This window comes from Alternaria alternata, assembly GCF_001642055.1.
Source record: "Alternaria alternata strain SRC1lrK2f unplaced genomic scaffold CC77scaffold_5, whole genome shotgun sequence".
Taxonomy (NCBI): domain Eukaryota; kingdom Fungi; phylum Ascomycota; class Dothideomycetes; order Pleosporales; family Pleosporaceae; genus Alternaria; species Alternaria alternata.
In genome coordinates, this window is record NW_017306194.1 from 829,515 (window position 1) to 844,674 (window position 15,160).

A 15,160-nucleotide genomic window follows, 5' to 3' on the forward strand; every position below is an offset into this window, starting at 1 on the left:
TTGGACAGGCGGTCGCCATGTTGCACATTGGTCCAGAAGCCTGTGGTTAGGGATGTCCCGGGTTGTAAAAGAGGTGCCTGTATGCGAGGGCGTTTCCAGAGTGCAAGTTTCGTTGGTTTGATAGCTACATAGACAAAGTGAGATAGTTGTGGAAGTCGCAGTGTCAAGCGGAGCAAAGGGCGACTGACCCAACATGTCGCCTGCCTCTTCTAATATGGCAACTGCAGACAGGACAGCCAGCGAGCCAGCCAGCAAAAGCAGACTTGGTAATTAATAGATAGGTCGCGTTAGAAGCGCTAGCGTTGTAATGAGTCCAAGACCACCTGGGCAGGGGATGGTGAGGCTGGCAGCTGGGCTGCCCGTGCGCCATGCCCCCCCGAGTTGATTTTGGACCTTGGACCCCCCTCATTCAACACTCGCAATCCGTCTCAACGCCCACGTCGATTATCATTCCATCATTGCGCACGCTGCCAGACGGCGCTGACGCCTGTATATCACCTTTTCCCACCGGCCATTCCGGTGCTGCACCATTGTTTATAGCAATTTTACGGGATGAACGAGGAGTACAGCTGTTCCACCACACCCATCAACGAACTTTGACGAGACGCGTCCTCTGGCCATTGCGCAGCATCTCCCATCATCGGCCATACACCGCTACGATTCCATACCATACGCCGCATCCATTGAGATGGCGTCCAACTCGTCGCCCGCCGTCCGCAAGACGGGCGCGCCCGAGAAGAAGGTAAGCTGTGCCTGTCCGAAATGCGTGTGAGACATGCACTGACTTCGGAAAAGTACAAATGCCAGTTCTGCAACAGAGCCTTCTCGAGGTCAGAGCATCGTTCGAGACACGAAAGATCGCGTTCGTATTACCCTATTTCATTCTCTGTATTCGCGATCGAGATGCGCTTGTTTTGGGCGGGGTGGCTGTTTGTTGATGCGGGACATGCGCGACGTGGATGCGCGCTGCGGGGAAGACAAGAGAAAGAAGATCGCTAACTTGCCCCTCACCACAGATACCAAAGAGAGACCCTTCAAGTAAGCAGACGCCCTTGTACGAGCTAAATGGCGAGAAATGTACTGACTTCGCATCAGGTGCTTAAAATGCAGATCCACGTTTGTCCGTCGTGATCTCCTCCTGCGCCACGACCGCACCGTCCACGCAAAGGATGGCGGGGCGCCCCTCCCCAGCGAACAGAAGCGACGAACAAACACCAAGGCGGCCGACCAAGGGCCTTCAAAAGCCGCGCCCGTCGAGAGTGCGACGACGCTCGAGCGCATCGAGGCTGACAACGATGCGATGCACGAGGACGAAGACCTCAACGCCGCTGCCATGCTGATGACCGACTTCCATCACAAAGCAATGGCGAGTCAGGAACCCGAGATGATTCCCGAGCACAACGAGCCCGTCATATCGCCCACAGGTCCATCCATGATGGAGCCTGTCATCCCATACACCGCTCCAGGCCAGAACATGCTGCCTCAGATGCCGTGGCGAGACTCAATGGTTCCCCAGTCAGAGCCCAAGTCCTCGCCGAACACGCACTCAGCCTTCAACAGCGCCAGCGCACTCGGCTCGCACCCTCATCAGTTGCCACCACTAATGGAGCGCACCATGTCTGGTAGTGATAGTCTCGCCCCTACTTTTTCAGCAATGAACGGCGGCAACGGGCTGGGCACCCCCGGTGCTCTCTCGCCCTATCCCTCCATGATGGGACCTGTGTCGCCCGTTGACTACCGCAAGTCGCCCGGCCCCAACCAGGCTCTGATGATGACCCGCGCCCCTCAGCTAGACTCGGAGGAGCAGTGCGCAAGGATATATGAGAACATCAAGCAGTATGACAGTGAAAACGCGCTCTTGGAGACGTTCCACCTGCCTAGTCTGAACACGCTGAACCGCCTGTTGAAGACGTACTTTGATCTGTTCCATCACCATCTGCCGTTCTTGCATCCCGCCACCTTCAACCCGACTGAGGTGTCTGCCCCGCTGCTACTTGCCGTGCTATCGATAGGTGCCTTGTACATCTTTGATCAGGATCAGGCCTACATGCTGCACATTGGATCAAAGGTCCTAGTCAACCAATTCCTTCAGAACAAGGAGAACTTCAGCTCCCGCAAATGTCCTTTGTGGACTATGCAGAGTACCCTGCTTAACATGATCTTCAGCAGCTGGAGTGGTGATCCAAAAGGACTCGAGTGGGCTTGTTCAATCAAGAGTCTGCTCGCCAACGTACGTTTTTACCTGCCCTGCTCATCACAGCCACTAACAAACCGCAGATGGTTGCAGGAAACCGATATGAACTCAAGCTTCGCTCCGACGCCCGTGATGGTGCTCAACCAAACCATGAAGAATGGGTCGTCGATGAGCAATGCCGCAGAACTTACTATGCAGTCTACATTTTCTTTGGTCTGCTAACTCTCACCTACAACCACACGCCAGCAATGGGTTTCAACGAGTTCGACACCCTAGAGCTGCCCTCTTCGGAGTCGCTCTGGACCATGGAGGTATCTGACGATGAAGCATGGCGCGAAAGCCTGAGTGCTTCCAAGATTATCACGTTCCGTCAAGCACATGACAATCTATTCCAAGGCGAGACTGCGCGCTACAGTGCCTTCGCCACACGCGTCATGATCAATGCACTATTCCTCGAAGTATGGTACCACAAGCGCAGCCCTGAAGCTCTTCAGGACGTAGTCACCGAGTACAAGCTGCGTCTGGCCCTGGAGACTTGGGAGAAATCGCTCGAATTATGCGAGCCGGAGACGGTCGTTGTTCAACTGAGCGCTCCACACAAGGGTCACCCACTCATCTTTAACGCCATGGCATTGTACAGGAACACCAGAGCCCGACTAGTGGTCGACCTCAAGTCCATTCAGGAAGCCCTCCGCTACCACGACTCGTACGAAGTAGCTGCTGCTATGACGAATGCCCGCGACAAGGTTCAGCGCTCTCCGGAAATGATCAAGGTCATTCAAGAATGCTTCGACTGTATCGAGGTTGCTGCTGTGCAAGGCATCCGTTGGGTCGCACGGACTTCTGCTACCAACTGGAGCATCGAGCATCCACTTACTGGTATGGATCTGATGGTCATCCTAACGCTGTGGCTTTACCGCCTTGAGCACGACGAAGAGCCAGCTACCGAAGAGGAGCTAGCAATGTACAACAAATTGCGCAACCTATTCGATGACGACTCGGTAGATGTCTACGGTGCAAAGCTGAGCTCCACAGTGGCGCGACTCTGGGGAAGCATGATCGATGAGGTCGTTGTTTGGGGGTATGTAAACTAGTATCTATGTTTCGGACTTGTCACTAACAAAACACAGTATCACTAAACTCATGGGCGAGGCCTTCAAACTACATTCACAAGCCCTTGTTGGCTACGAAGATGCCATGTCGTCTCGATCCGGGTCTGCTACGCCATCGATGGCTGCTGGCGGCGTCCAGGTCCTTGAGATGCAAATGGCCTATTAAGCGCGAGCTATCGCTTGCGCTGCCCTTGGTCTTTCGCGATCTTGTTTCGATCTCTCTTTTCTTTTCACAGAATGTGGGCTTTTCTTCAGCCTGTCGTCGTCGTCTCCTCGCACCTGGGAGCATGGCAAGGAGTTTGGCGCATTCAGCATCAGTCTATTCCTATCTCATTTCACTTTTCAAGATTGGGGTAATTCGGCGCACAGGGCGGTCTGGTCCAGATCCTACACACTCGAGCTCATGCTCTCCTCGTTTGGTATTCTTCTAATATCTTTCCCTCGCTCATACCCATCGGCATTTCTGGACTATCGAAGGCTGGCCCTAGGCGCGTTACTACTTTACTTCGGTCCTGCTACTAGCGTTGCCTTTGACGCGTTTCTGCTAATACCTGTTTGTTGTCTGCCTCCACTTCGGTAATGCCTTTTGTTTCTGGTGGCATCAGGTTCTTTCTCTATATATACCACAGTATTTCATGGGTTGACTTCGCGGCGACGGAGATGGCGGATATTCCGGTAGTAGACATGAAGTGAAAATGCAATTTGATCTCAATCAGTACTACATGAATACATCTCACTTAGACGACTTGGAATGCAATCTGTCTGTGATGTCTGCATGTGCTCCGCTGTGCTGTGCCATGGTTGCGAAGGCACTAAAATTGATGGATGGTCCGTGCCACACTGCAGCACTAGCGCGTTGAGCTTCAGTCTGAACTTTTCCAAAATTTCGCGAATAGAGCTCCGCGACCAGCCCGACCACAGCACGACGCATTACCAGCCACCACCACACATCCACATTTCTAACTCCTACCGATAAACTACAGTCGCTTAACTACACAATGTCGAAAGATATCGAGGAGAAGAGGCTGAAGAAGGAGAAGAAGGACAAGAAGGAAAAGAAGGAAAAGCGCGCGGAGACCGATGGCGTGTCCAAGAGCAAGAAGGACAAGAAGGAGAAGAAGGTCAAGGGCGATGTCGAGATGGTAGACGCGCTCGAGGCCGAGCTTGAGAAAGAGCCAGAAGTCTCCATGGTCAACGTCGTTGACGGCAGCGATGAGCCGCGCGGCGCACTCGTTCCCTTTGCATTCCCTCTTGCAGACAATGACAAGGAGGTCAAGAAGATCCTCAAGACTGTCAAGAAGTGTATGTTCTTCCTGTTTTGTCTTCCTGCCATCTGGCGCAACCAGGAAAAACTAACATTTCTTCCACTACAGCCGCCAAATCCAAGACCCTCCGTCGTGGTGTAAAGGAAGTCGTAAAGGCGCTGCGCAAATCCGCCGCCTCAAGCGCAGGTACTTCCAGCGACCCCAGCGCCATTGTCGTTATCGCTGCCGATATCTCGCCCATGGACGTCATTGCGCATATCCCCGTTCTTTGCGAAGACCACAACGTACCGTACATCTACATCAAGAGCCGCGCGCAGCTTGGTGAGGCTAGCGCAACAAAGAGGCCCACCAGCGTGGTCATGATTGGCAAGGAGAGGATGGGTAAGAAGGCAGGCGAGGGCGACGAGGAGTTCACCGAGGCGTACGGTGAGCTCGTCAAGGTTGTTGGCAAGGCCGCCAAGACGGTCAGGAAGTAAAGAGAGCAATGCGCATGCGGCGAGTTTGGGCGAGAAGCTGTTCGATCATGTATCGAGTGTATTGTTCAAAACGGGAATGAGGAGTCTGGCGTTTTTCACCCCAATGGTTGGCTAACTAGTCCTCCTACTGTTATTGCTTTAGTTCTAGGGACTATGCTAGGCTTGCAATATACCTCTACAAAACTTCAAGACTCTGTTCATCCGTTCAGGCCACTTCTTGACTGATCTCGACTCTGTAGGCACCGTAAAGACAGATGCCTGTAGAGGCTGCTGGTCTTGCACAATTATCTGTCAGGACCACATCCCAAACATCATCTCATCGCCCTAACAATCGCTCATCTTTGTAGCAATAAGAATTCGATTGAAGGGAGCACAGTTCTTGTACGTGAAAGCTCTTGATATTTTCTAAGTTGTCCCCAACTTCAAACCGCACCCAGGGCGTTTGTGTAACTTTGTTGAGACACTCACATATTGATAAATGATATATATGCCTCTGGGACATTTTTTCAGCGTTAGGTACAACTAAAAAAACAAGAACTTTCCCGTGTACAGGACAGCCAGCATGGGTAAAGGTTAGACTATAGAAACGATTGTTAGGTCTACGTAACTACCAAGAGGACCAAGTATAAACACGAAGAGAAGTCAGCACACATCGTCTACCATGAACATCACCAATCCGCGTCTCAGAGCTCTCCAATCCTGTTTGTTTCCAACACAGTGTTTGGACACCATGACTTAGTTAGCGGCAGTCCACAGAGCCGGACCAGGGAAGGTGTAAGTGGTGGGGTTGGTGTAGATGTTGAACACAATGCCAGGCATGTCTTTTGTGTACAAGCTAGTACCTGGAACACCAGCAGACGGCTTAACGGAACCGCTACCTCCAACCTTGAGGTTCAAGCCTAGATCGATCATGAGCATCTTCTAAGTGCTGAGCAGTGGAAAAACTTACACTGAGGGTACAGTTGCGCGCCATTAACGTTCTGACCGCCGTGGAGTGCAATGATCTCGTGGCGGATGACATAGTTGCCAGGTGCAAGTTTGGCTGGAAGAACAGTAGAGACCTTGAACTTGTCCGTAATGAGCTTATCTGTGACCCAGGTTCCGGGGCTGATGATAGCCGACTGAGAAATCTTTGACCAGCGAAGAGCACCTGGTGTCAAAGTGGTGCAATCACCGTTGCAAGGTGCAATGTAGTTGATGATCGGGCCCTTGTGGCTGTCGGGCCAAGTGCTCCATTCAAATTCGATAGTGTCACCGGCATTGACATTGGCATAGAGACGTCCAGCTGTGGCGCTCTTGTGGCAATTCACGTCTGCAGTGCCGACGGAGTTCGGCTCGACGAAACCGATGTCTTGGTTCAGGGCATCCCAGCCTGCAGTTTGAGGACGAGCATCCTTGGCATAGTAGTACCAAACTGGGTCAGAGCCGTTGGTAAAGGTTCCCTTCACGTTGACACCCTTGACGAAGCCATGGGCGGATGCGGTGTCGAGGAAGACGGCAAGAGCGCCGAGAAAGAGCGCGGAGGTGTACATGATAGAGACTGTAAGAGAGAAGATCTGTGAAGCTTCAGATAGCGAGTGTCGTTGCTTTGATGGAGATATGCTGTGTTCGAATCTTCTCTTATATGTCTTCCACAGTTTGAGATGGTGTTACTGACTTCTCATGTTCTCCTCGATAAGGAACGGAGCGCAATGACCGACTACATCTGGTAAGTCAAGCATCGTATAGTGTCTTTAAATGACCACGAGCCCCTTGCCTACGGCCTTGTAGCAGCAATGGGCATGGTCACCAAGGCGAGACATAGCTTGTGTTGCTTTCCATCCACACACGACATCCACCATATGACTTCCAAGATCTTCCATCGCTCAGAATCCGATCACAGGCGCACAAGCTGATATTATCGCGATATTGTACCTACCCCAGAGTGTGGTTGTGGCGTGCAGCGGCGTGCTTCGCGACGGAGGCGAGCCTGGTTTTCGTGCGCCTAACCAATCTATTTTCCCCGGAAAGTTCAGGTGAAGTGCCGTTAGCGACCAATTTAAACGCTGAGAGGGCAGCGAATGGAGTCCAAACGGTATAAATACCAAGTCGCACTTGTCACACGGGCATTTTGTGCGGGTGTGGAGTCGTTGATAGAATTCTTCCGATGTCGTTAGCGGGGTTTGTTCTCTATCTATGTACCTACATACTGTCACAGTGGAGGGTGGGCGGATGTGGGCACCACATCCAGGACAAGACCAAGCTTTTTTTTTTCGTTAACAGGAAGAGTACGCCATCTGATTCTGGTCTTGAGCCTGTTAGCAGCATCATGATATATGCCGATGCTGCTCCTCTCTCCGCTGCTTCTTATGCTCAACACCTACTGCATTATCGAGCGCATAGACAGCCTCGAAATGATCGTTGCCACTGACTCTCGCAACAACCCTCTGTTCCTCTTTGCTGTCCACGGACAGGCTCGCTTGAACTGTCCCTTCGCTCTCAGTACTAATGATCACGAACTCCTTCTGACCCATTGCCCCAAAGTCCTTTTCATGGAGCACGCGGCCTAAACACTCATCAGAATACGGGCAAGTCACCGGGACTGGTAGAATATCGACTTACCAACGGCCCTCCTTGCTACTTTCATCATACAAGCCATAGCTAGCGCCTCCCGCTTGTCCGGCATCCTCTCACCGTTTTGCTGCGCTAGATTCTGTATATCACGCGCCTTCTCTTTTCCTTCCCATCCCCTTTCTCTCTCTTCTTCGCATTTATTCTGAACCGCACACAGAGACCGCGATTGGGGTCGGTGGAGTTCCATTGCAGGTTTTCGTATTTCCAGTCGTTTATTGCGGTGCTAATGGAACGGTGTACGCGAGCAAGAGGTACTTCCGTAGCATTGTCGATGGCACGGATGTGTGTGAAGTAAAAGCTATAAGAGGAAGGATCTGTGACTTTGACGACGATATGATAAGTTGGAGCTATCAAGGTGGCGCCATGGAGCTTTGCAATACTAGTTGGCAGAGGCATATCAGTGTCTTTGGTGTATGATGTATAGAAGAGATATGGTCTTTGGGTCTGTGTGAGTTTGTTCAAACCTGATAAATGTGCGTTGGTGTTAATCTGTAGGAACTCCGCGCCACGGCATTTTATACGACCTGCACTCCGTGAATGGTCGCGATACTGAATGGAAGGTGAAGTATCGCGAGTGCTATGCGGATGCGACTTTGATATCTGACACTCCTCCTCTGTCAGTTACATACTAGCGCTGTAAGAGTCATGATTAACTGGCAGAGGCCGCATCACACCACTAGCGATCAACGTCAAAAAATTGCTGACATGTGACAGATCACGCGCGATGAGACGTGATACTTGTATCCACGTAAAAGAATGAAGAGAAATCATTAGACTTTCATTGAGACCTTCCTTACCGAAAAGTTATGAAGCTTGCTCAACTCTCGCCGATGAAGGGAAATCGTAATGGCATGATGGCATGAGGCCGTTCAATACTAGCAATGATTCCCAGATCTTGAGGATTATTCAAATCCCATACCGTGCCCTCATCTGACTCAGAATCCAGACCGTCGGATTTTGATACATGGATCCACTCCTAGTACCTGCCACCTGGCGGCGGTTGGCCGTACTGTTGTTGACCTGGATATCCGCCGGGACCACCTTGAGGCGGTCGTTGCTGACCGTACTGACCTGGTGGGGGTGGCTGTTGGCCGTAGCCTTGTGGAGGAGCACCATAGCCTTGAGGGGGTTGCTGACCAGGTGGAGCACCGTAACCCTGTGGTGGCTGTTGGCCATAGCCTTGGGGCGGCTGTTGGCCATAGCCTTGCGGTGGCTGCTGACCGTAGCCTTGCGGAGGCGCGCCATATTGACCAGGTGGTGCACCGTAGCCTCCGGGCGCTGGGTTGGTCTTCTCGTCCTTGGAATCGTAGCTTCGGTCAATAGCACCAAGAAGAAGCTTGATGATCCAAAGATCCGGTGTGAGATCGACAGGTGGGTTGGCACGCATCATCTCTTCCTGTTCGTTTTCAAAGTCTAAATTCGTGTTAGCACGAATTCGATCCGTAAATAGGGAAACTTACTGGATGTGCAGTCAACCATAGGGCCAACCTCAGGGTCCTCATCGAGTTTACCGAGGAATGCCCTGGCAGTCGTATCATTTCCAACCTGGGCGAACTCAAAGGCGACAGCGCCACGGCCATAGGGCGTTGACTGGAGTTGTCTGTATGTTCCTTTGATGACATCAAAGATTTTGTTCGGCTGTTCACCTGCCGGTTGTCCATCAGTTATAGCGATGACGAGTACTGGCTTCTGCATCTGTCCGGATCGTGCCTTTTGGAGTACTATCTCATTGATGACCTTTGTCTCCATAGAGCTGCCCATGGGCGTGAGGCCCTTGAAGTTCACACCACGCATGATCTCTTCGATCTGAGCCTCAGTGGCGACGCCATCTTGGAGAGGTCGACCCTGTTGGTTACGAGCATTAGAGAGGTCGGTGTTCATGCACCGGACTGAGATTCCGTCGTTGTCAAAGAGCGTAGCAGCAAAGGAGACTCGTTCCAGAATAAGGCGCAAGTCTTTGATACGGCTGCCTTCCTCTTCAAACTGCATGGAACCACTGTCGTCTGGAAGGTGTCAGCTTGATCAGCAGCTTAGTTCTTTGCGACCTACCGATGTATAGAACGATGTCGTATAGTGCCAGCTTGACAATGTCATTGGCGATCTCCTTTTGGATACGCCAGCGCTGGATGACTTGGTTGATCTTTGAGGGTGCATCTTGGGCGATCCGGTCGAGGTTCTGGCAGATTGGGAAGTTCTGAAGACCCTTTTCTTGGATACAAGCTTGCAGCAACTGTTTGTAGCCTGCAACTTCAGCTGGCCCAGCTTGAACCTGTTGAGGAGGAGGGGGGCCGCCATAGCCTCCCTGTGGTGGAGGTGCGCCATACTGGCCCTGCGGAGGCTGTCCTGGAGGACCACCCTGACATTATGTTAGTATGTATATAACTTTGAACAAATATCACTAGCTCTGCGTCTCTGCTCGTACGTATTGAAAATTCAAGGGTGGAGACAAAAAATCGAGAAAGTCTAGATTAGTACGAACATTTGGCTGATAAGGGGGCTGTTGGCCGTAAGGTTGGCTATACTGCTGCGGCGGCTGTCCGTAAGTGGGTTGTTGTGGTTGGCCCCATTGGTTTTGCTGCTGGTACTGTTGAGGAGGTGGTTGTCCATAGGGCGGTGGAACCTGGGGTTGATTCCACTGCGCTGGAGGCGCCTGATTTGACTGTGGCGACTGGGGAAATGGTGATTGAGGATACGGAGACTGCGCCTGGGGATATGGAGATTGAGGCTGTTGTCCTGGTGGTGGCGGAGGAGGCCTGCTATACCCCGACTGTCCTTGAGGATACGGTGAAGATGTGCCATAGGAATTTGGAGCTGTTGGTTGCGCAAATGGTGACTGTGGCGGCGCGTACGAACCAGGACGCGGGGGCATAGGAGGTGCAGGCTGTTGCTGCTGCGCATAAGGATTTGGCGCCTGCCCGGCGTTGGGCTGATAGGCGCTGTAGCTAGAGGCCATTTTGCTTGATAGAGGCATGTGTGGCTAGGTCCAGGAGCAAAGTGTGGCGCGTCAAGTCCAGAGTGGATTTGTTCCAGGCGGGCGCGGGGTTTATTGCAGTTGGGAGCCAAAAACAGAGTGGAGACTAGGTAAAAGGTTTGCGAATGCCTAGTCTTAGGTGGCGGGTAGGGAATGGGCGATGACGACGCAGAGCAAGTGACAAGAGAAAGAAGGAGCTTTTTGGGCTTACCCCGGGAGCACCGGCACCTTGGGCACCTGGATATGCTTGATACTGTGGCTGGCCAGGCTACGTTGCATTAGTGAATCATCACCAGCATCGACATTCCACTTGGAAACTTACGTAGCCACCAGAAGCAGCGTTCATCGCTTGCATTTTCGATGCGAGCTATTTCAGACATGTCAGCCCAATTATGACGCAGCGGGGCATGGAGGGGCAGCCAAGGAGCTGGCCGCAACGTACACCCATCTTACTGTTTGTGTGTGGAGGTTGTAGTAGTAGATCGATTATTCAAGAAAACGGACAAGGCTGATTCTTGAGATAGAGTTGGAGTGTAGAGAAAGGGCCGGTCAGATGGGTTTAATGTATGCCTTGCGCTGTTCGTTGGAACAAGGAGCTCCCGAAAGATGACAAGTAAGCTGTGAAGCTCAGCCCAGCCCCGCTGCACCGCCTGATGACCTTATCGCGTCCCCATTGGTCCAAGCCACCTAGCTATGATTCATTTGCGTACCGCGTGTTTGTTATGAATTGTGGAAACGCTCGTGGCTGTGTTCAGCGTGTCGTCGCAAAACCGGTAATGCGTTCTGCGTTTGCAGGGTATAGCGCCACGAACGAGCGGGGCACAACCAGGCAACCATATAGGTACTGACCAAGTATCTTCAAGGTATGTGAATTGCCGGTCAACGATTCTACTGCGCCACAATCGAGCCAGATAACAGTAAGAATCGCATGTGCATTCTTACCACGCCCGCAGTCGACTAGTCAATCCATGCGCGTGATGGCTTGAGTCGTACAATCTGCCTACTGTAGGCCTAGATATCGACATCATCTCTCTCAACAAGATATACCAAGCTACTTGAGTAACACAAGTGATAATCCCAGGTAGGCAACTTGTTTGATTGACCAAGCTGAGTTGTGGTGATAGGAAGACGAAGAACCTGGGAATTTCTTGATTCTAGACAAGGCGTTACTGCCTTGTACGTGAACTGTAATGTTGTCAGCATTTGTTATTCCATTTGCGAGTCCCTGGTGTGGCCTTTCGATGTCCTGATGCACTTACAAATCGTAGGTAGAACGTATGGGGATTTGCGCGCAGTATCCTCAAGCTTCAAACCTTTGTTCTTGAACACGTCCACGAAAAGGGAGGTGTTTTCCGTTGTCTGGTCGATTATGATACCAAGATTGCTCAGATCAAGATGCGATGATGGTCCCAAAGCGCGATTGGTCAGATCAGATGACAAAGGTTGAATGGGCTGGACGGCACTCTTCAACCTCTTGGCTCGTAGTCCTTTCTCATCCTTGGAGGTGGGTTTTTGCTTTGCTTTGTTAGCAGGCCGGCCTGGATTTTTGTCGCCAGTGTCCGTCGACGGAGCCGGAGTCTAAACCGCCTTCGGTGGCATATTGTTGGTGATCGCGCTCTGAAACAGTCAACTTGCTGCTGGTATACGCAGAGAGACAGAGTCGATGTTCGGAGCGGAGAGTTCTATTAGCAGAGTTGGTGTAATCCGCGGATGTTTGCAGTGACTACCTAGGTAAGTTTGCTTGGCGCGGTGTTCCTTCCAAACACTGGACTGCAATCAGGCACATATATATACATTGCGTCATTATACAAAACTAGCAGTAGTAAAGGTAGCAAAGGGTTAGCAGGCGGCAATGTCGACGCCCAAATTGAGAACGCCCAATGGTCGGAAATGAGACAGGACTGAGGTGAAGGAGAATTCAGTGGACGAAGAGACCTCACGTATAACGATTAAACTTGATAAATCAAGGAAACATGCCTCATTATATAACAGTAAAAGCATGATTGCTATCGTAGTGATGTGCAAATGCTGTTGGATGCATGCGATACATCTAGATGTTTCATGCCGCACAAGTGAGCAAACGCGTTAGATTTGTCTATTGGGTGAGGATCGCCTTGTGACGTATGCTAACCGTCTGACTGGCCCACCATAAATACAATGTCGATTGTCACGGAATGACATACACACTGAAGAATCCATTGCGCATTTGTTTGTCACGTGCAGCTAGAGATTCCGGTATCCGTGGATCGCTACGCTACCCAACACTTCGCAAGCCTCCGAAACGGTCTCTCACACACCCCCACATCAAGCTCCATGAACAAGAGGAATTCGATGATTGTGTTGAGGCATTGCGCGAATTACTCGCCGAATACGCTATCTCTAGATACCACCGCATAAGATACCTCACAATGCTTGCATACACTCTAGAAGACTGGCATGCGGGATAATCCTGTAACATCAAGGTTGAAGCCATCTGGCGTGTTACGAAGCAATGGCATTGTGACGAAACAGACCCGGCTACAAACAAGGCGCTAGATCTTCGTGAGGGTTTGCAAGAAGTAGAGTGAGTACCTGGGTATGCTCTATTCATTTTGAAGAAAAGAACTAAATTGCACACGTTTAGGATAGCCTGGTTCGAAGACAACATACGACCTAAGGACGCCCCAAATCCTGAGGCATATGTGCTTCATGCGATAGCAGTATACACCTCCTGGTTGGGAGAGGATCGCGAGATCGTGGAGGCAGAGGGAGAGACGTGGTCAGAGATATGTGCTGACCGTTGTGATGATTAGATCCAGATATCCAATATGGCCTGTCCTAATCCATTTATATTTGATTACGCACTTCTGCATACAAAATTCACTTCACGTACGAACATGATTTTCGATACCCTAATCTATCGTCTCGTCAAGAAATCACTTATCCTTTATATCACCTAGGCAGCATCTATTAGTCCAGCAGCGGACATCCTCGCGCTTGACTTCGCGATAGTCGGTTTCATGTATCTGCTTGAACAAGTTCAAATGAATGGCCTAGATGTTGACCCACTAGCATCCCATTGTGGCACGTAGTTCTCAACTATCGGACTGCGTATCGTGGAAGACTTTTACTTACGGTTGCGTCCTTTGAATTCGATAAACTCAATGGACATGCAGAAAAAAAAACGAAGTAGAGAAGAGCAAGAACGCTCGCTAAACATCGATGCCCAACGTGGTGTTAGGACGCACGTCCTGAGATATCCGGCAGGCCTTGCAAACTCCCAAAGTCCTTACTAAATATGTTTCATGGAGCAGTAATACGTGAAAGTATCAACTCGAAAGCGATATATCAATCAAGCACGATAGGAGGGCTTTGCTTCTCAAATTGGATGTTGATCTCATGTCCGTCTATGTCCTATAGCAAGACCACTTGTCCCATCCGCCTTGGCAATAAGCATACACATTGTTGCCATACTGCCTCTTACATGCTGCAGGAGTATCGACAGGATAGTATAAATCACCAAAATTCGTGTTATATAATATGCACTGCCAGTCGTTGCATGAACTTCCAATCGTGCCAGCGGGGTAACCCATGCCATACTGGTCGCGGCAGGCCCGGTTCATGTCTATACCGCCGAGTCTTGCGCCAGCTGCCGCTGGGACAGATGCTGGCGCGAGGGCTGCTGGTGCGCCAAGTACTGGTACTGCGAGGACGCCGGAGCCGATGATTGCGCCGAGAATCGTGGAGTAGATGACCATGGTGTTGACTGTATACAACGAGTGGAAGTCAGCGATCGGAGAGGTGAGTAGATGTATTTGTATATCTCAGTTTGGACTAAAGGAAACATTTCAGTACTGTTACATACTTGATGAGGACTGATAGGAGCAAGTAGCTTGTGTCAGGTACTTCGGATTGATGAAAGAGTCGTTATGTGCTCGGACGGTGAGTGAGTATGGAGTAGAGCTATTGAAGGTGAAGAAGAGCTGTTTTCATAGTAATTTGATCCTCTTTGAACATATCCTTTCATGTAGGTCGCCCAGGTATATTGATTGCTAGCCACGTCACAGCCATCTATCAGATCATATTACCTGCAGACTAAACTTTGGAAGGGAGGGGGAGGCAGTATGTGTAATGTCGTTTATGCTACTATGCGGCGCAGCTTGATGGAGGCGAATTAGTGGCAAGCAGCCACGACCCCATGTGGCAAGCCTGTTGGAGCGAGGTAGACATTATGATAGATGGTCTCGAATTTGGATTGTCTAGTTGCCTACGTTGAGTTTTGGCGTTGACAGAGAGATCTAGGGATGGAAGGTCTGCGATTATAGAATTATCTCGAAGCCGAGCGTACAGGGATGTTGACATTAACCGTAGTCTTGCATCTTTACGATCGGCTATGCATCCAATAGTTAACGGTTGACGAAGCCTATTAAAGGATGCTCCTTACAACATCGTTTAGTGGTTGTTGTTATAAAGCGCGTCACTTAGAGGGGCAGAGCCCGCCAATCGTACCTTGGGCTTCCACATTACAGCAAAGCTCTGAAAATGTATGC

At 50.8% G+C, this 15,160-nt stretch overlaps 6 protein-coding genes across 6 annotated transcripts; 2 read left to right on the top strand and 4 right to left on the bottom strand.

Annotated features, from left to right (window-relative positions):
• Positions 1-946: 946 nt before the first annotated feature.
• On the top strand, positions 947-3,472 carry CC77DRAFT_1006641 (hypothetical protein; the record flags this gene model as incomplete). The annotated part of the gene is made up of 4 exons (XM_018523428.1): positions 947-1,038; positions 1,096-2,230; positions 2,278-3,275; positions 3,325-3,472. 4 exons carry the CDS (start codon positions 947-949, stop codon positions 3,470-3,472), a joined length of 2,373 nt encoding a protein of 790 aa, XP_018388678.1.
• A 774-nt stretch (positions 3,473-4,246) lies between these two features.
• On the top strand, positions 4,247-5,384 carry CC77DRAFT_1018088 (L30e-like protein). The gene is made up of 2 exons (XM_018524547.1): positions 4,247-4,608; positions 4,680-5,384. Exons 1-2 carry the CDS (start codon positions 4,305-4,307, stop codon positions 5,045-5,047), a joined length of 672 nt encoding a protein of 223 aa, XP_018388679.1. The 5' UTR covers positions 4,247-4,304; the 3' UTR covers positions 5,048-5,384.
• Positions 5,385-5,665: 281 nt separating this feature from the next.
• On the bottom strand, positions 5,666-6,966 carry CC77DRAFT_705864 (glycoside hydrolase). Its single transcript, XM_018532834.1, has 2 exons — positions 5,997-6,966; positions 5,666-5,946 (listed from the first exon to the last, which is right to left on the bottom strand). Exons 1-2 carry the CDS (start codon positions 6,577-6,579, stop codon positions 5,783-5,785), a joined length of 747 nt encoding a protein of 248 aa, XP_018388680.1. The 5' UTR covers positions 6,580-6,966; the 3' UTR covers positions 5,666-5,782.
• Positions 6,967-8,954: 1,988 nt separating this feature from the next.
• CC77DRAFT_894773 (hypothetical protein) lies at positions 8,955-9,785 on the bottom strand (the record flags this gene model as incomplete). Its single annotated transcript, XM_018533524.1, has 3 exons — positions 8,955-9,073; positions 9,121-9,663; positions 9,710-9,785. Coding segments are annotated over 3 exons (738 nt in total), but the record flags the coding sequence as incomplete, so codon positions are not given.
• Positions 9,786-9,977: 192 nt separating this feature from the next.
• CC77DRAFT_984088 (hypothetical protein) lies at positions 9,978-11,257 on the bottom strand. The gene is made up of 2 exons (XM_018536161.1): positions 10,954-11,257; positions 9,978-10,899 (listed from the first exon to the last, which is right to left on the bottom strand). Exons 1-2 carry the CDS (start codon positions 11,009-11,011, stop codon positions 10,124-10,126), a joined length of 834 nt encoding a protein of 277 aa, XP_018388682.1. The 5' UTR covers positions 11,012-11,257; the 3' UTR covers positions 9,978-10,123.
• Positions 11,258-14,017: 2,760 nt separating this feature from the next.
• CC77DRAFT_1006647 (hypothetical protein) lies at positions 14,018-14,368 on the bottom strand (the record flags this gene model as incomplete). Its single annotated transcript, XM_018523429.1, has 1 exon — positions 14,018-14,368. One exon carries the CDS (start codon positions 14,366-14,368, stop codon positions 14,018-14,020), a length of 351 nt encoding a protein of 116 aa, XP_018388683.1.
• Positions 14,369-15,160: the final 792 nt, after the last annotated feature.

Excerpts from the sequence above, each read along its gene's own strand:
- CC77DRAFT_1018088 (XM_018524547.1), top strand. The coding sequence starts at position 4,305 with ATGTCGAAAGATATCGAGGAGAAGAGGCTGAAGAAGGAGAAGAAGGAC. Across the intron at positions 4,609-4,679 it reads CCTCAAGACTGTCAAGAAGT|CCGCCAAATCCAAGACCCTC; the intron begins GTATGTTCTTCC and ends CTTCCACTACAG.
- CC77DRAFT_705864 (XM_018532834.1), bottom strand. The coding sequence starts at position 6,579 with ATGTACACCTCCGCGCTCTTTCTCGGCGCTCTTGCCGTCTTCCTCGAC. Across the intron at positions 5,947-5,996 it reads CGCGCAACTGTACCCTCAGT|GCTTGAACCTCAAGGTTGGA; the intron begins GTAAGTTTTTCC and ends TGATCGATCTAG.
- CC77DRAFT_984088 (XM_018536161.1), bottom strand. The coding sequence starts at position 11,011 with ATGTCTGAAATAGCTCGCATCGAAAATGCAAGCGATGAACGCTGCTTC. Across the intron at positions 10,900-10,953 it reads ACGCTGCTTCTGGTGGCTAC|CCTGGCCAGCCACAGTATCA; the intron begins GTAAGTTTCCAA and ends AATGCAACGTAG.